This window comes from Microtus ochrogaster, linkage group LG7_11 (assembly GCF_000317375.1).
Source record: "Microtus ochrogaster isolate Prairie Vole_2 linkage group LG7_11, MicOch1.0, whole genome shotgun sequence".
In the NCBI taxonomy this organism is placed as follows: Eukaryota; Metazoa; Chordata; class Mammalia; order Rodentia; family Cricetidae; genus Microtus; species Microtus ochrogaster.
This window is the reverse complement of record NC_022032.1, coordinates 12887264-12908071: the sequence shown is the minus strand read 5'-3', so window position 1 is coordinate 12908071 and position 20808 is coordinate 12887264. Positions and strand designations below refer to the sequence as shown.

The following is a 20808-nucleotide window of genomic DNA, read 5'->3' as shown; positions in this document are numbered from 1 at the left end:
ATGGATACTAATAGCTTCTAGTTTAGGAAGAAAATCTGTAATCCAGGAGCTTACTTACCATGGCAAAACACAAATAATTTTGCCTCTGAATCATAATGTTGGGGAAATAATATTTTAATCCTTGAAAATTGTTTTCCTCCATGACTCCACTTCCAGGTGTGCCTTACTATTTATTTTAAAAGATCATTAATTAAATCTCATCCATTCCCTATGTCATCTGTTATTTTATATTTTAAGCCCTTGCTCTCATTTACCCTACAATGCCATTCCTGCTGACAGAATTGACATGTTTTATACATCCCTCCACAGTATGTAAGTCATATTTGTTCACATTTCAATGAAAAATTTTGAACTGCATTGTATCATTAACATAGCCCTCATGACTTTTATGAAATAAGCATGATATTTTTATATCAAAATATATGAGGGAGACAGATCCAAAGTGAATAAGGTATACTCTGAAAAACATCAACATTTGCATTAATTTTATTTTGCAAAGTGATTTTAATCATTATAACTTTAAAAGAAAAAAAATCACTTTATTTTTAGAGCAAAGAACACTTTTTTTTCTCACTCAAATTGCAGCAAAGCTCTAGAAGTCTGGACAATCAAACAGTCAGTAAGTGTGTTAGATCAGGTGTCACTCGACTATCTGAACAAGAGTATCCCTGACCTCTTCAGACAACAATGACCTCAGATGAACTCAACTATAATGAAATGAATTAAAGTGGCTCTCAGTTTTAGACAGAGCATTAATGCCACAGCAGTCCAAGTGTCGTGGAGTTCTGCACAGCTCTCTGGTAGAGAGTGGCTAAGTGCTATTTGAAACCTGTCTGTAAATGTCGAGCATTGTCTGCCCTGAGTTCACCATCAGCAGTTTCACCATGCCCTCGGAGAGAGGGGAAATCTGAACTAAGTATTTCAGCCTATCCTGTTTCCTAAATCCACTTAGCTGTGAAATGAAGCAACGAAAGACATGGGCCTTTGTTCTTTGATTAGAGCAGAAGGTGACTTGTCTACATCGAAAGCAGTAATAAGAATCTTAAAATTAGTTAACATGGAGTATTCAAATCCACCTTCTTTGGCTCATCTTGCTGTCTTGTAGTCTTTTTCTGAAGTTACATTTTCCATTGACTTGAACGTGTTTTCAGTTGAGGGAAGAATATTACATGGAATCAGATGAAAGCCACTGTGTATGTGTGTGTTTGCTTATCCTGACTGCTTGTCCCTGCTGTCTCCAGGAACTGAAGGAGCAGTATTTGGGCATTCTGTGGAAACACCTCACATCAGAGCAGAGCCATCCCAAGACCTCAGGTAAGTACTTCTTATACAGTGGCATAGTTCCCCTCACTATTTTTTTTTTCTTTTTCGAGACAGGGTTTCTCTGTGGCTTTGGAGCCTGTCCTGGAACTAGCTCTGTAGACCAGGCTGGTCTCGAACTCACAGAGATCCACCCGCCTCTGCCTCCCGAGTGCTGGGATTAAAGGCATGTGCCAACATCGCCCGGCAATTCCCCTCACTATTGAACACCTTTGACACTTGAACAAGCAAAATATGGTGCTAGTGCTATCAACTTGTGCAAGAAAAAACCTCCCCTTACTAATTACCACCTTTTACACATGAAAAAGTAAATCAACATTCCATGACTTCATAGTAGTCAGGTATTTGAAGTTAAGATAATGAGTCATTCTAACTTTTCCATTTCTGCCAAGCAAATGATACGAACACAAAAATACATGTACTAATGAGAGTTGGGAAAATGAAAAAGACAGTTATCAAGAAAGTATAGAGGAGTACTGGTTACATTAGGTATCCTGGGAAATCAGATATAGATGATAGATAGATAGATAGATAGATAGATAGATAGATAGATAGATAGATAGATAGATAGATAGATAGATGATAGATAAACAGGAATAGAGGGAATGGAGGAAGAAAGACCATGAGAGAATATCAATGTATCAAGTCATGTGTACCAAGTAGGTGGTACACAGAGACAAAGTAACACTGCAGGAAACATCTAGAAGTGATTTGTCCTGACATGGTACCTCGGTATAATATTCCCAGTACTGCACTCTGTCTAAGGCAAGAATATTCATAACTACTGCACAGATATTCTTAATTCAACAAATAAATTAACATTTGATGGAACAAGATGGATTACTTAATTTCTATTAGAAAAATTACACTCCAAAATGCATCTGCTACAATGGGTTTATAAAAGACAACAATAAGGGCACAAAATTACATATTAAAATAATTGTTGTTAGCTGCACCAGAGATAGGATTTCTTGAGAAAACTAAGATTTTAAATAAAGAGGCATGTGATTCCTTTTTTAGAAAGGTATCCTATACAGAAAGAGTCCTTGAAATACTCACAAGACAGTGTGAGTGCACCGAACAGCATCTGTAAAGAGGCTAATCATGGCTCAGCCTATGACTGAATCCCCAGTGTTGTGGGAGAGGGGGTGTGGTGGAAAACTAGGAAGATAGGAAGATCCTATGACTTCCTGGCCATCGGCCTATTATAGATTCAAAAAAAGAGTCTGTCTCAGAGGAATAACACTCAGTGTGCTTCTCTGGCTTCCGCACACATGTGTAGACAAAAGTGTATATGTCAGCACACACATGTGCACATGTAGATGAACAGTATATACGCTACCAACACAAAAAAGAAAATATACATTCATACACAAAGATGCAGATATACACATTTTATTTCATAAAAATCATTGTTCTCTTTTTGGCATTCAAGAAACAAAGAAATGGTTGAAAATGGAAAATAGAGGTGACATTTTTTAAAACTGAAAATAGATTTTTCACTCATATAATACATCTCAACCACAGCCTCCCACCGTCCCCAGCCACCCCCTTACCTAGATTCACACAAACCCTATTTCCTATCGAGGATAGAGCAGGCCTCTAAGAGATGTCAACCAAACAGAATGAAACAAGATATAGTAAGACAAGGGGAAGGCCTCATATTGAGACTTTACAAAGCAATCCAATAGGAGGAAAAGAGACTTAAGAGCAGGGGAAAGAGTCAGAGATGCACCTGCTCCCACTGTTAGGCGCCTCACAAAAACACCAAGCTAACAGCTGTAACATATCATGCAAAGAACCTGATGCAGACCCATACAGGCCCCTTGCTTGCCACTTCAGTATCTGTGAGCCCCGTTTAGTTGATTCAGTGGTCATGTGCTCATGGTATTCTCCACCTCCTTTTGACCCCTACAGTCTTTCCTCCCAGTCTTTTATAAGGTTCCTAGATCTCAGAGGGGAGAGATCCAATGGACCTCCAATTTATTCAATTTAGTCTCTCTCTCTCTCTCTCTCTCTCTCTCTCTCTCTCTCTCTCTCTTCCTCCATGACTGGCTATGCATCTCTGCATTGGCTCCCAGGCCCCCATCTACTGTTGGAGGAAACCCCTCTCTGACGATACCTGGATAAGGCACGAATATCTATGAGTTTAGCAGAATATTATTAGGAATCGTTTCTTTGTTTTCTATCTTCTCTTTCATTTTTCTTTCTTCTTTCCTTTTTTCTTGTTTGCTTGCTTCTGCTTTGCCAGTTGTGTTTGGTTCTACCTAAAGTGCTGTGCTATCCAGTCTCGATTCATGGCTACTTAGGCATTGTAGACAATGGATTCTCTTCTTAAGTCATGAACCTTAAGTTAAAACAAACATTGGTTGGTCACTTCCACAAGCTCTGAACCACCATTGCTCCAGAATATATTTCAGGTAGGACACATTGTCTGTGAAGGGTTGTGGCTGGGTTGGTGTCTAGGTGTCTTTTTACATAGTCTACAGAGTTCCTTGTCACCCACTTGAAAAGTGGGATGAAACTTTGAGTACAGAAACAGTAATGTTTACAGTAACATATATTCAGAATCTCATAGTCTTATGCTATTTTCTGTGACTTTTGTTCTGACTGATTGAGAAACACAGTTTCAAATATCTATCAATTATTACCAGAGGGTGGTTTTTTATGCGATTTTTAATTTTTAATTTTAATCAAGCTAATAACTCCATATTATATACAAAACTAGAGGGTTTGAGAAATGTTAATGGTAGTGCCTAAACCAAATTTTAATGTACTTTCGTTTCGAGGGTCTTCATTTATTCAAGAAATAAAATAATGTGTTATAAAGCAGAACATTTAGTGTTCTTCTTTGGCTTTCACATGTGTGTGCACAAATCTGTATGTGTGAACACACACATATATACTTGCAAATGCATGCTATATATGCTACAACACATAAGTAACACACATGTTCATACATATGCATAGTCTCTCACACATACACAAACACATCCATAGCTGTGAGGAATTTAGGATGCTTGGCATAACTGTGATCCTTCCCCACATTCCTGGCTTGCAGGACCCACATGCTCTCTGCATATTCTTAACATCATAACAGAAAACAATGTATCTCGTGTGTAGTGTATAGTAGTAGTTGTCAATTTTAATTATTGTAACAAAATGCCTTTAAATAATATGGCAGTGACTAAATTAATGTTATCTAAAAAATAGAGTCTCCTTGGGATACATATGGATGGCATCAATGCCAATTGTTGCAGACTGATCTAAATGTAGCTTCCAAATACAGTAAGTCCACGTTATCACTCATGTCACATATAAACACAGCTGACCTTTAAAAGTTTGGAGCAGAATGCTTTCAAAGGAAGAATATGAGGGAGAAGGGGGGATTGAGAAGATGTTGGCCAATATATGTTAAGCTATACTTGAGATACTCAGGTGTCCCTTTTCAAAGCAGGTGGCTCACAAATAATGATATTTGAGAGCTAGAGGAAATGACTTGCAATTTTCAGTAGGAAGGAGCTGTGAAGGCTTTGTAAGATAGCTGCGTTCAATCTGATCTCAGCAATGCACAATGTATGCTATCCATATTTTCAGTATTCTGGGAAGATACATGTTTTCTTTCCATTTAAATGTTGAATTAATTTAACTTCAACATTCAACAGTATGTGCAAAATTAAGATATACCTAAATATAAACTGCATATATTAGAAGAGACTAATTCATTCGTATTGATTTCTGAGTCCTAAGATAATCATTTTGGCTCTATAATTTTTGTAATTATGTGTATGTTGTATCATCCAATTATAGTCTATCACTATAGGAATAGCACCACATATGACTTTAGGTGCCCCCAGATGTCTCAACATTTGCAAGTGTAAGTGAGAAGTAAATCATAGCTAGTATATGGTGTTTCTAATTTTTTTTCTATTCTGATCATCCGTTACTTCAACACTGAATAGGCATGACTTATCATCGAATGCTAAAATAGTCTGACTACTCCCAAGATGAGTGTTTCTAATTTAAATTGCAAAACTGGAGTAGAAACAAAGTACAGTGATAATTGGGCTTTTTAGTTATTCATCTGTGTACTCAAATCTGAAACAGAGTGTCTGAGATCTTGACATACATTCCTGACAATTTTCAACAGGAAGTGCTTTTAACTGATGCAATGTTGATCAGGCAAGTGAAATCTTTTGGGCTGAGTAAATAAAGCAGTACAGAGTCATGAGTCTGTTCTCAATAATAAGTCTTTACAAGATACAATTGAGAATAAATAACTGTTTTTGGAAATGTAAATTTGTATGGCTTATTCAACAGATTTTTATGAGTATTTAATATCTTCTGATTCCTGTACTAGGTTTCATGGAAATTTTATATGTACTTGCAGTGGTTATTTTTGTTACTTTGAAGATAGTATTTCTGCACATTAGGGTCTTCTATAGCCAAAAATACTATTAAGTAAGCAAAGTTCTGATGAAAGTATATATGCAATACTATAAAAGCAATATTATATATGCATATGTGCACTTGTATTTAATATTATCATGTTATATGTACTCAAAAAACATATACACACATGTGCACATTTGTGTATGATGTTTCGGCTTGCTAGGCTATATGTCAAATTGCCAAAAAAAATTTCCAAAATTCTTAATGGTTTTCCACCAAAGTGATTATTGTCAGTGGCTGTCTAGTCTCACCAATATTTGGTATCAGCAATCATACTGATTCAAGTCATTGCAGAGGGAACATGCTGATGTTGCCTTTCTGTTCTGTTTGCTCTTATCCAAGAGGTCACAATATGAGATGCTTCCATGCAATTATCCAACAACTGTGTTTAATTCCTGACATGTTCACATATTCTGTAAGTACTGGGAGATTTTTTTTTCAAATGTCCTGGTACCAGCTATTTCTGATGCATCATGCATCATGTTGTAGATATTATTTCACAGTCCATTATATATCCATCACTGGTGCTAATTTTGAAAGTACATTTTAATTTAATATTATCAAACATATTTTTAAAATATTCACTACTTACTATGGTAAGTATGTAAGTACTTACCATAGTACTTACTTACATACACTTTGGCCTGTAACACTTTCACTCTCTCCAACTGCAAAAATCAAAAAGCCTTATGATTTCAATTTATATATGGTAGTATATGATAGAGACTAAAGCTAACTTTTCTATATAGATATCAAGTTATCCCAGGATTATCTGTTGTAATAATTCTCTGAATAACTTCATTGTCCTCGTCAAGGTGAGATAATTGTGCAAGTGATCTGTTTATGAGATATGTTTTCTTTCACTGTATCAATTGTGGTGTGCTGTCAGTTTTGTCCTGCTTACTGCAGCTTTGTCAGAAGTTGCTCAGGTCTCTAATATTGTGCTTAGTCAAGATCACTTTGGGTGCTTAGGGATCCTTGCACCTGCAACATAACCCAGAGATAAAACAACCAGCATAATACCTAAGTAGGTTTTAGGTAACACACAGATAATTAGAACATCTAATTTTTAGTATGAGTGTAATAATTATGGTTTAACTGTACAGTAATATTACAGTATTAGAAGTTAGTTTATAATACACTACTATAATTATATGGCTAACCCATTTTTAGAGAAGGGAAATCTAACTACATATTATGAGAACTGTATCATTTAGTTTTTAAAAATGCTTTAAACTATGAGTACATTGACTGATCACCAGAAAGTTCAGCAGCAACTGACCTTTGAAGCATTCACAGTTTCTTACTCTAATACCTGTGTAAAATTCACTCATTTGATTGGTTTCCTTTTGCATACAGTAATTTGGTTTCAGTAGTTTATACTTCAATTTCCTCCTTTATTTCTCTTTTGGAGTAATTGGCTTGATGATATAATTTCCATCTACATGTCTTTCTATGTGAATTTCTACCCTGAATTTATATTTTAGTTCCTAGAAGCACCAGCTTCTAAAAGTTCCTGGGAGATATTAATATGAATGAAATGCATAATTATACAGTGCCCATTTTATTTTGGTAAGCTGACATGACTAGTTTTAATGCTATTACTTCAAATGCTGAAATCTTTGTCTAAATCTATTTGTTCAATAATGTACAATGAAGACTCATTGTAAGCATTCTAATGTCTTTGGAAAGTGTGATAAAACTTTTGAGTAAGTGTAAAGTTTGTTTTATTATTATCAATATATGAAAACTTTTAATCCTCTTGTGGTATACTTGAAGGACAGTACCCTGTTGATATAAAGTCTATGAAGAAGTGGCTTTTTACCTATTCAACATATGATACAATAAACGATGTCCCACTCCAGACAGTTTCATGCAACCAATTAGTCAAGCATCCCATTACAAATTCTGAAGGCAGATAACTGAGATAATCGGCATCTCTAAATGTTCTTTCACAAAAGTGAATGTCCCATTTACAAAAGGGCCAGTGGTAATTTGAGATGTTTTGTGTTTGGATCCATACATCAGGTTAATATGTTACTACATGATATTTTCCTATAAAAATTTATACTGCACATTCAGGGAAGCTTATCAAAATGCTTAAGATTGATTCAGTTCTCATGTGTTTAAGAAATACTTGATGACCACCACTTATTATGTTCGACATTCAATTAAAAATGTAAGAAATCCTCCAACTAGTCTAGTAAATTTCATTACACATACTCTTTAAATTCTTTTTAAATTATTTGCGTATATTACTTGTCTAAATACTGCTTGTTATTCAAAACATAATGTGCTATTTTAATAACACTTGCATTATTTTTTTACAATTTTTCACATTTAATTATATCACAACTAGCAAAGTATACAATTGAGACTTATTTAATTCAAAGTCTTAATTACTTCAGCACTTAAGGAATTTCACAGTAGTGTGAAATTTCTACCATTTTGATAATGCTTAAACATACCAGGCAATGCATAAATACAAATATTTAGTAATTGAATCTTTTCAGAAAAACGTCTTGTTTTAGATTAAAAAATATATTCCCCCAAAAATGTACTTTACAAGTTTGAGCTTCATGCCCTGAGTATCAAAACCTAAGGCCAGTAAATCTAATTCATTTCCCCTTGGTTTTAGTCACTGTACCAAAGAGCTTGCTCAGCACTAAAGCATTTATGTTGGTATTTTGTCAATGGATGCCTCATAGATCCAAGCTGCTATCGCTTAACAGGTTGCCAATCTTCCCTCAGACTTCATTTCCCCTGAATTGCTCCTGGGTTAGTGTACGTTGAAGCTTGTACCCACAGTTATTCTGAGACATCTACCTTTTTTTTTTCTGCAGACCACTGACATCTAAATAATAGGCATTCCATTATTCATGATGGATCTCAGGAAGAACACAGAGAACTCTTTTCACCGTTCTATTAGGTTTTGTTTGTACCTACCTGTCTACAAATCAAGGAAGTACTTCTGTAACAGATAGAAGTAAATAATGATTGTCCATTTCCTTCATCCAGTTGGTGTTTTTATTGATGTTCAAAATCAATTTTACTGTAGCAAAATGGCTTTAGTTTTTCAAAATGGCTTTAAGCTTAGGAAATCCAAATGATTTCTATCAGTTTCATGTCAGCCATATGTGGAGATGTTCTGGTCATAAGTAGATGAACAACAAATAGGAGGTCATGGGGAGGGATTAGAAGAAGGTGTGTGTGTGTGTGTGTGTGTGTGTGTGTGTGTGTGTGAGAGAGAGAGAGAGAGAGAGAGAGAGAGAGAGAGAGAGAGAGAAAACGCAAAGTATTGTCCTTCCACATGCTATCACACACAAACATATGTCATGTTCTGAAACCTTTTAGCAATAACACAAAACTCATCTTTCATTGAAGGAAAATACATTTCTGAACCAAATATGAGCAACCATGCCTGGGACTATGGAATCAGAATTCCTCCAAAGGCTGCATTTGAATGTTGGAAATGTTTTTGTGAGATTTTGTAGATGGTGTTGTTAATGAACAAAAGAAATCTAAAACACTTTTCAAATACATCAGGGAAAGGCTCAGTCTGCTGGGTACAGCAGACAGGGGACATTTCTGTCATTTGCTAGAGATGCTGATGGCATTCTTAGTTTGGGTACTGCTGGAAAACTATGATTTTCCTGATAGTCGTAACGATGTTAGGCCATACACAGAAATGGGTGGTGAGTAGCTATTGAAGGAGTGAAAGAAGACCCAAGGTCATTTAACTCTGCATCAGTATCACTCCTACTTTCGACCCTCATGGAAAGTTTAACAAGTCTATCAGGTTCACAGAAACTTTAACGCAGGTGTGACTTTGTTCAGTTTGCAAAGTAAATGCTAATTGTCAATTCAGAGCAGATGAACTGAGGCATTGCCACTGGCTGATATCCCTGAGCTCCCAATCTTTACACATTTTGGACACTGAGCCTTTAAATAAAGAGTACTGTAGGTAGTTTGAACATGAGTATCTGGTGCATAAAATAAACGTGACTATAACAAGCATCGTCTGATTAATCACTTAGTAAAGATCAAAGGAGAAATTCTCAAACCTTCAGAATACATAATATATTTAATGTTATATTATTAAACATCAAATACAGCATAAGTAAAGCCTTTGAAAATCTTACATATAAATTGATTATATGAGAAATAAGTTTGACTCTTCTCTTCATAAATATGTTGAATCATGTTGATTACTGGACAGAATTTGTTTTTCTTTTCACTTATATATGTACCAAGTTTTTTTTTATTGAACATTGGAGTTATATATTGGCTTTTGGAACCCTATTCCTCATACTGGGTCACCTTGTGCAGCATTAATACAAGGGATGTGTTCAGTCTTACTGCGACTTTGTATGCCATGTTTTATTGGTACTCATGGGAGACCAGCCTTCTCCAGGACAGAGATGGAAGAAGAGGAGATTAGGGGATGGGAGGAGGTGAAGGATGAGAGTCGGAAGGGACTAGAAAGGAAGATGAGGGAAGGCTATGGCTGGGTTATAAAATAAATAAATGAATAAAAAAATATATAATCTGTCTTAAGGTATTAAGTTATTTTAAGTATGTTCTTATCCGACTGTTATTCAAATGATTCAGTCATATCAACCATGAGTGATTTCAATAATGTTATTGTTATCCAATGAAATACTAAGATGGCACTGGCTATACAGATATGCTACTCAAGGTGTTTATTGTGTATTGTATAAGGGCCGTAAAAGACAATTTGAAAATTAAGATTTTAAATTTCTGATACTGTATGGAAAAGGTTAGTAATATATTTTGCTAAGATAATGAGACTCATTTTTTTCAAATTTTCTGGTCTGTTTTAATTCATAATAACAATACGGAGGTATAGCTAAAACACGGGATTTTTAAAGCCTTCCAGCTGCAGGGAGAGTATGAGGATATTTAAGTATCTCTATAGAAGTTAAAGTTTCAAAGTCGTTTTCATTAATGAAGGCAGAAAAAGGCCAATATTTAAAATTGTTGAAATCACTTCTAAATTATGAGTCTCCTCTTGAATGCCACCTTCAAGGTTCTAAGTTTGGTTCCTCTGTGGAGCGCTTGCACTTCGGAGGCTTATCTCATGGAGTTCTCCCTGCAAAACAGCTCTGGGTCTTGCCTCAGGTAAATGGCGATTCTGTATCCTGATGACAGAAAGACTGTGGGATGCCTTTTCCTGATACCTGAGATGAAAGAAACATGGCAACTGCATCAGCAGCAGAAGAGAAAACCTCAAAGAGACCAACCAGCTGGTGCCCACCACTTTGCCTGCTTGGGGTTTTGTAACTCTATGCTGCTGTCTGCTGATTATTATCTTCCATCCCTTGATTTTCTCCCACAGACTGACTCCTTTAGTTTGAAGTCATTGCAGTGAACCAGTGAGGGTCAATCACCAAGTTAAATGGCAAGCTTTGTTATGTGAATTTCTGACATTTTTAATGCACCTTTTGAAAATTTTCAAGTTCTCAAAATTTTGAGGGTGGACTCTGGAAGGATTGCAATATTAATGGTTTTCATTAAGGTCTTTATCTTCACAAACTTGGAACCCTTTATTGAAAAATATGTATACGCTAAATTATGCCAATTCATTTATTAGGACCTCATCATTAAAATTGATAATATATTAAAGATTTAAACATGCAAACTCATGATGACCTACTTTGGGGCATGATAAAGAGAACTAACATAAGAAAATGTTATTAAATTATTATACATGAGAGTAAATAATTGATAAGTTCAAATGAAGATTTTTATAATGAGTCAACAAATAGATAAAGTAATGAAAAATATCCTAAAACTTAACTGGGCTTGTAATCCTTGGTATACATCATGAGGATTTGGATTCCTGCTGGCTTTGTGTAAAGATTAGTTAAATCCTTATTCCTTTTTACTGTTCATTATGAGTTGTCTTTCTTTTGTAACTGATATATTGCCTTCCTTTAGGCTTGAATCACCAACCAGGTCGTTGATAATGGAAGCTCCCCGTGGGGTCCAGGTGAGCGCAGCTGCAGGTGACTTCAAGGCTGCCTGCAGGAAGGAACTGCACTTGCAGTCCACAGAAGGGGAGGTGAGTGACCAAGCAGGGATGACCCTTAGCTGCTGAAGGCGCTGCTTTAATGTCTCAGGCATGAAACACAAAGAGCCCCTTCATGAGAAATTGCAAGTTTTGGAAATCTTGAATACTCTTAAATAATGGATTTAGAAAAGGCCTTTTACTTTCTACTGAAGAAGTATTCATTCAGAGGACCATTGGAACTATGCCTCAAAATTCTTGTTGCTTCAACATTAGCTTTAAACTCTAAAATGAAAACCATCCCTTTCCCCTTTCCTATTTGAATTTTCAGAGTGGTTCTTCCATAGATTAGTTTGTGGTAAGTTAGAGCCAGAGAGGAACAAGAATTTTGAATACATTTCTGTTGTCCGAATGGGTCACTACATATAACAATATGGTGTAGACATTTCAGAAGGCTTGAAGACAAAATTTGGAAGGTATTCACCATAAAAATATTCTCCGAGTATCTAAATACAGTTAACCTGAGCCAAATAATACACAGCGCATGCATATGTGGAAAATTACATAGCATCCACAAACCTACATTTTTATGCTTTCATATATCTGATTAAAAATTAATTCAAAAGAAAAGATAAGTACTTTGATGTTGGTGTGTTTTTCTTTCTGAGTTCTACAATAACTGCACTACAAAAAGAGAAATTGATCACTATTTAATATGTTATCCCCAACACTCAGACAGATTCTAAACTACTTCATATCATCTGGTCCTGTACTCAGACATTAAACATAATAGTTGAAATGAAGAGAAAGAATGGTACTGAAAATTCAAGGGTATAAGGTGGACAATCAATGTCATTTTAGATTCAATGCTCCAAGGAACTTCAAATTTGACACGGAAAGAAACAAGAGTCATAACTGTAAATGAAGGGTTATAGAGATATAACTGCATCCACAGTACAATAACACAAAACAACCATACCTGCTGGAATATTAGTGAGGGAGACTTTTTATTCCAAAAAAAAAATGATTAACATTTTCAAGGAAGACAAGTAGCACTGCTTTCGACAGGTATTAATGAATGAGATGATTCTTGTTCAAGAGAAGATGGAGGCACTAAATTCAAAGCTCTGGGGTATGATTCCAGTCACAGGGTTCAGTTTTAGAGCAGATGGAAGATGGACTTTATGGGCAATACAGAGCAGACATATCAATTTCGGAAGCTGGAAAGTGAACAGCATCAGAGTAACTGCTTTGGCAAAAGAGGAAGAGGTGGGCAAGTCCATGCTGCCACCTGGAGAGATCCAGAAGTGTGGTGCTGTCACGAATATCTCAGTCTTCCTACCTGATGTTCCTGCCTGATGGGAAAAAATGGCAGTCGCCCTGTGAATGGATTTATTAATGAAAATTTCCTATTTACATGAGTTAAAACATTCCCAAAGTATATAGTTAAAATATACATGGAGAGAAATTTTATAAATTTATATATATAAACGTGTAAGTACGCTAAACCAATACCCCAGAATGAAAGAACAAAATATAAAATGTCAATGAGACATATGCTTTGTTTAAATCATGGAAAATACAAATTAGGCGCAAGATCAGTTGCAGCAGATGACGTTGGAGAATAGGGTAGGTCACTTAAGGTATTGAACCTGGGGAAAATCCAGTTTTTGTTTGGAATGAGAGGAGAGCTATAAAATACCGTCGAGTCCAAGAGAAGCACTGTTCCATTCCCATTTCTTGAAAGTTCACCCTAACAGCATGATAACTCGACAGGGAGAATGCAAACTGGATGTGGATGGCAGCGAAGCCTACAACAGTCCTGTCATCCTCCTGTCTACTTTGGGCATCTATGACTAAGATTAAGTTAGGGGCCAATGAGATACCCTAATGGGCAAAGGCACATTCTGTCAATTCTAATGACCTGAGTTCACTTCCCAGGATCAGAGGCGGAAGGCAACACCCAACTTTGGTTAGTGTCATCTGACACGCACACACACACACACACGCACACACACACACACACACACACACACACTCTCTCACACACAGTTACAAAATAAAGAATCAGAGTAAGGAATCTTTAAATAGGCGAAATACCTCCCCAAATTGAAAAATTAGTTGCTTAGTTGCTGAAGCCTGGTAACATTTAATAGAGAATTCAGGTGTAATGATATGTGGAATTACCTGTTCGTTCTCAGGACTTCCTAGGTAACCTGATCTTTGGACTGTGAGACTTTTCTTGGTGTTTTAGAAAGGATTTTTACTGCTTTCTCACCAGTATTTTAAAGACAGGGGAAGGAGTATGTTTTTAATTCATTTCCTCCCTCCTCATTCAAGTCAGCCCAAGTGGTGTCCTTCTTTCTCTATATAATTCTCAGACATGATGAAGAACCTAAATGGAAAGCCTTTACTACAGCCATTCAGTCTCTCTCGCCCCCCACCCGCTGTGTGTGTGTGTGTGTGTGTGTGTGTGTGTGTGTGTGTATGCTCGCTGTTGTGGTGGTGGTTTTGTTGACTCCGTGAGCAATAGCCTCTGTTGCCAAACCATGCTGCAAAGCTCCTCAGAGGTACCATGCTGAAATGAATTGAGATAATTTTTTTTTCTTTCTTTTTCTTCCTAGATTTTTCTAAATGCAGATACAATCCGGCTGGGAAATCTACCTACCGGTTCCTTCTCCTCTTCAGCCAACTCCCCAAATTCTCGACAGACAGTGTATGAACTGTGCGTCTGCCCCAATGGCAAACTCTACCTTTCTCCCGCTGGGGTAGGCTCCACCTGTCAGTCCAGCAGCAGCATTTGCTTGTGGAGCTGAAGCAACTGATTTCTCCTCCTCACACCAGAATAGCCTTTTGTTCCCGTCCGTCTGCTTCACGGTTTTGCTCGGTTTCCCCTGTGATCAGTGCGGAGCTTCTTCAGATGGACCACAGAGCAAACTGGTCCTGAATCAGCAGGGATTGGCGCCCACCTTCTCCGGACTCAACCGACTCAACACTGGGCAGTGGGAAAAACATCGTCAGCAGTAAACCTGGATCATGACTTTTGCTCGAAAGGGAGAATAACTTAGGTGCCTTTGCTACGGGGAGTGAAGCACACAGTTTTAAGATTTTTGCAGAACCTGGCTACGAACTGTGCACGAACACATAACCCAGATGAAATTCCCCAATCCAATGGTGAAGTGAAACGCTTACCCCACCCCCACCCGGGTCAGAAAACTAATTCTGCAGTCCAGAAGCACAATTTTCCATGCATCTTTTTTGGACGTAAACTTTTATCCCCGAATTTTAAAATTCTGAAGCATTATGTAATGCTTGCTTTACTAAAAAAAAAATTAAATTCAATATATGGTTTTTAACTAAATGAAACAAGACAAGAATTCCCTGAGTTGTTTTTGTTTCTTTAAACTCAATGTGTTGGTACTCTTTGTCTACTAAGTCTGGAATTTTGTACATTAGATAATTTTGAAAGCTCTCAGCAATATAATCTTTACAAAATTAACAAAAACGCCATTATGCTGTCATTTGTCAAATCTGGATGGCCTTATATTTATGTGGCTATTGCATGTGACACACCTGCTTTTGACAAAACATCTGGACAATTGCAATATAAGATAGGAGGGATAAACTCACAGTGTGGGACCCATCAGAAATCTCTAAAAATTTACACGGTGTCCTTGACCCTTAGGTTTTAATGATACTCTTTTGTTTTCTCCAGTTACATTAAACTTGAGTTTTAACAGCTAAAGTTAAATCAGCCTCTAATTAAACACTGATGTTACGCATAATGCTGAGAACAGGTTCACTTTCCACCGAGACACCATCTTCACGTTAAGTGTCCTTCTTTTAATTTCAGGTTCATACTTAAGAAAGTTAGTGATTAAGTTATAAATTCCAGAAAAGAAAATGGTAGAAAGTCAAACCTTCAGAAGAGTGTTGGATAAGTGCTTTCTCTGTTGAGGAAACTAGTCATGCTTCTTTTCGGGTGTTTGCAGTTGATCCCTCTTCTTAGACTGTTAAGTTACTGTGCCATCATGAACCCTAGCGCTTTCCATTCCCCACTGTGCGTTTTTGTTAACGAGTTCCTAATAAACAACCACAGAAGATTATAGACTCGTTCATCACAGTACCCCGAAACTCAAATCCTTGAAACCAACAGAATGCAAGGGTATAAACTGGCATTTTAGAGTTCCTAGTTTGCGATGGTGACTTGATGACGAAAAGGTAAGTCCTTAATTTTCCCATCATTCCCTTCTTGCACCTGTGCACATCCTTTGCAGGTGAGTGGAAGTTACCCTTCAGGACTATGTGACTGCAGAATCTTTGAAATTCTGTTCTCTATAGCTCAGAGTGAAGCAAATGATTGAGATATGTTAAAATAATTTTGGTAGCAAAAATGAGAAAATCGGATAATGTAACTGGCAACGTGACCTATTTGTCCAAAGTTATCTCATTCGGATCCCCAGCATTTCTAGTACCAAACAAAGCTCCGTAACACTGAGCAAATTCCACACCCTTTGTAAGGTATTTCACTCTGACCATTTTTAAGGTAGTGTTGGACTTGTGCTTTGGGGTTATTATAAAGATCTGTAAATTAATATCAAAATAAAAATTGAGATATATAATTGCTTGAAAAGTCATAACAGAGAGCTTAATTCATTTTTAACAAAATTTTATATATGAAGTTTGCACACTAATCTTTGCAAAAGAGTCACAGTGTATAAGACAAGAAATTTGATAGTTGTGGGTTCTGATCATTGTTATGTGAAAAAGACAGTAGGCATTAATTTGAGCCATGCCAGGAATTTAGCCATGCTACGTTAAAACAATTAGGGAATTTCATAATCAGAGGGTGTTAATGCTTGCAATTCATACATATTCTTCTCTTGTTCCTAAAGTCTTTTACTAATTCATTTATTAGGCTGGAATGGGCAATCTGAGAATATCTCGAGGCTTCAGTTTACAACAACCACTTTACAAACAACAAAATTATTGAATCAAACATCCCCTGAAGGCTTCTTCTATCACTAACAGGTTGTAAGGACATACATTTTGCATGGTAAGGGGTGCAGTAAGGATTTATCTGCATAGCACAAGATGCCAAGAGGGAACGATGGTGAAGGAAAAAAAAGAGGTGAAGAACAGAAGAAAGGTTGGAAGTGGTGGCTCACACCTTTAGTTCCAGCACTTGGGAGGCAGAACAGAAGGATCTCTAAGTTTAAGGTCAACATGGTCTGCATAGGGAGGTCGAAGACAGTCAGGGCTATATAGAGAGTCTCAAAAAGAAAAAAGAAAATGAAAACAAACAACAAAAAAACAAACAAACAAAGACAAAAGGCTGGCAAAAATTTCAACTCAAAGATATTCTGGGAAGTACAGACACAAAGTTGGGATATTTGGAATGTGCAAGTAGCATTCAAATACCTGTTAAATAAAGAATGCTCTAGATGCCTTCCTTCTACAGTACTAAATGAATGGCTTGAAATGATTGCTTGACTCTTGTAGATTCTTCAGGTACAAGAGTCTCAATGTATAAGCTTTTATTAGAGACTTAGAAGACAAACTCTGAAGTCTTTAAATCCCTAATAGAGAATCCTTGCTTATTTAATGATAGAAAGGTCCAGTAATTGAAGAACAAGTTTATCCACGCTTTCCAAATGCAGTTTTACAGAATTAACACATACACACACACACACACACACACACACACACACACAAACAACCTGGAGCTTATTTAAATGATGCAAAGTCTATCTTTTCTACATCACCTGAAAAAATATTTTTACTTTTAGGTGTGCCACATAGACCATAAAAAGCCATGATGTTACTCCTAGTTGAGATCCTGCAGACAAGACAAGAAAAAGAGAAACTGGAGTAGGAAAATTGCTGGCATTTCAATTAGATCTAGAAGTGGATAAAACTCAGGTGCATTTTAAAGTTCAGTTTCTCTGGGGCTCAAGGAGATATAAAAACATGCATTATTTCTTTGAGTTCATAATACTTCCGTAGTGAAATTTAAAAACAATTACAAAACTATCCAAACACACTAAAAACCAAACAAAATAAACTTTCATGATGTCATGTCCCATTTGATCAGTATCTCTAATATTCAGCCCTGTACTTATTGGTCTTGATTTTTATTGTGAATCATCATTTTTACAATATGGAAGATAATCATTTCTCTAGGTTTACATACTGACAATGTCCAATTATGCTACAATTTTCAAATCTTTGTCTATATTGCCGAAATCTTTGAAAATATGGGTAGGAATTCTGAATTGGGTTCTGTTTACATGTAATGATTTAAATTTTTTTTAGAAAGACTCAATCATTTTAGCTGCAGTATAGTTCCCTGTGAAAAGGCTATATTAAGCTAAGTGTTCTCTGTGGCCATGTTCATCTTTTTATTCTACTGATTCTGTTAAGACGTTTAATGATCTTTTCTGAGTTCATCTGACTCTGCCATGCTCAAATTTGTGATGATCAATTCCTTAAATAGATGTTCATCCATGTCTAAAAGCAAATCTTCCCAGCTTCCCAGCTTCCCATTATTTTTCTCCATATTCCTGGTTGTGCTCTTACCAATTAAACAGCAGTTCCCTTTGGGGAAATCATGTTTGATCGATGTGTTCAGTGATATGGATAATATTAAGAAGAAGAATGTTTGTGGCTCTCATTTTAAATACTGCTTTAGGACTTTAGAAATAACACCTGCCAAATATATGTACCCTGCTTACTGTTCTGTTAGTATTGACCTTCATAAAACTAAAATTCATAGGTATTTGAAAAAATGTTTTTTTTATCAATATAACCAAGTACTAAATTTTTATACCTATAAAATCCCATCATGGTCTACTATTATAATCTCTCAATTCGATAGTGCTTCATTTTCCAAACACACCATTGGTACAGTAATATCTCTAATGAATTTCTTCATTGCAAACATAGTAGATCTTTATAAGGTAGCATTAGCCAGGAGTGTATATATATAATGCTGTTAGCGTTATAGTTTACAGCATAAAATGTCAATATCTCATTAAATTATATTTGAAGGTATTTAATGGCCCGATTTTCTATATACAACTGTCATCACCAAACTCATTTTTGAGTTTTGTACATCTGAGGTATGGTTACCTTATCTGCTTGTAGCTTTGGTCTAATTAGAATTGCTCATGTGACCCTTCTTAGACATTTATTAAATCATTTGCTGCATACATTAGCATACATTATGATACTGATTACTGCAGAATGTCATTTATCTCCAATTATAAATTAATGAATGATCTCATTGGACACGTTTGTAGCTATTGCTTTAAACTGCAGCCTAGTAGTCACTGAAATGTCAAAGACCAAAGACCAGAATTTCTATTGTATCTAACTCTAGACCACTATTACTTCTACTCATTTCTTGAAAGAAAAAAAAAGGGTTATGGTTATGACAAAATGGAGGAAACATGATTCTTGCAGAAATCTGAGCTACAGCCATTAGTTACTGCTTTAGTTTTAGAAAGAACACTTCAGTAGTGTGCTCTGCCTATTTTTATACCTATGTAACGAATGCCTCAATGTTCTTAAAACCAGGATATGAAGACTACACCCCAAATGGCCTCAGGATGGATTAACTTAGTTGGGTTTAAAATTTCATTGCTTGCTAAAAAATATCTCTGGAAAATATAATTAATTTGAAGTACATCTACAACTAGAGGGCTATTTTTAAAGTGTTAGTTGATGTGGGTCAGACTTTGGGATAGTAATAACAAACATTGAAGAATGTGGGGTACAATGAACTGTGATTCTTTCTGGGTCTCCAGTCTTAATATTTTTTTTGTTTGAATATTTATAAATAAATGCCAAACAGGGTTATTGGTGTGCAAGGACATTTACAAACAATGGAGATACACAGTTTGGAGTTTGTTTCTTTATTTATACAATTCTTTAAATCAGGTCCACGATTCATTTATTTTGTTTTGTAACTTTCATGTAAATGTTTTCTTGTATATATAGATATATGATAAATGGAACTATTTTCTTACACATACTATGCAATATGTTTGTACAATTGCAAAATTACCAAAATTACAAAAGCTGTGCTTTTGTGCTCTATCCTGCTTTATGTAAAAAAAAATCAACATTTTTCTATTTAAAGGGACTCCTTCATATGAACTGTAGATAACATATCTATTCAAAAAATCAGTCTATTGTATCTTTTGTTTAGTTTGGGCGGGGTCGATTCCTTTTGGGTGGAAACAATCGGAATTCTTTTCTCAGAACTGAGTTCTTACAAAGCATGCAGTGAGCCCATATCATTTAAGATCTCTCTTGTAATTCTTCTACTTTGTCCTGATTTCGGTGCTACTGTGTAACCATGATTAAATGTGATAGTCAAACAAAGAGGACCTTAACTCAGGTGCTATTGTTTCATTTATCTTCCCGGAAAAAAAATGTTTGTGGGAATACTAGCCTTTTATGGAGACCTTTCTAATAACGTGTTGTCTGATAAATATTATGTCCATGAATATATGTGATGATAAAACTAAGTTTAATATGTACACCTGATAAAAATTCTTCACTCGATTTTTCCTCTCAAACTCACACCCAGTGAAACTAAGAACCTAAAAATGATTTAACCACAGATTAATTTGCTTATCAAGAGATGAGCAAATAATTCATATGTTCTGAAATTCTGATGATTTATCCCTATTTTAAGTTTTATTTCTTCTATCTTTTGTTATATTCAGTAAAGAACTGGTCCAGTTGAGAAAAATAAGCCTTTAATGTTGTTACTATGTATCCATATGGACAGTTCATTCCTACAATGTTGTGAGAATGATATTGTTCTTTATTGATTCCAAAAACAAATCAGTATCCATTAGAAGAGTCTTTTTGGAAAACAGTGATTATTTCCTTTTTTCTTCTTTATTCTTCTAAACTGCTCCAGATATTTAAAGCAAAAATAGAATGTCTATACCCTGGCACGTCTCTCAAATGTTACTCCTAAGTAGAACACA

General features: G+C 35.9%; 1 protein-coding gene across 1 annotated transcript in view; it reads left to right on the top strand.

Annotated features, from left to right (window-relative positions):
* The window catches only part of Sgcz (sarcoglycan zeta), an 820746-nt gene extending 804101 nt beyond the window's left edge, over positions 1 to 16645 (top strand). Inside the window, exons 6-8 of the mRNA XM_005362534.2 lie at positions 1242 to 1314; positions 11734 to 11857; positions 14428 to 16645. Of these exons, the coding sequence (XP_005362591.1) occupies positions 1242 to 1314; positions 11734 to 11857; positions 14428 to 14619 (389 nt within the window). The 3' untranslated portion in view covers positions 14620 to 16645. The remainder of the gene's footprint in view (positions 1 to 1241; positions 1315 to 11733; positions 11858 to 14427) is intronic.
* Positions 16646 to 20808: the final 4163 nt, after the last annotated feature.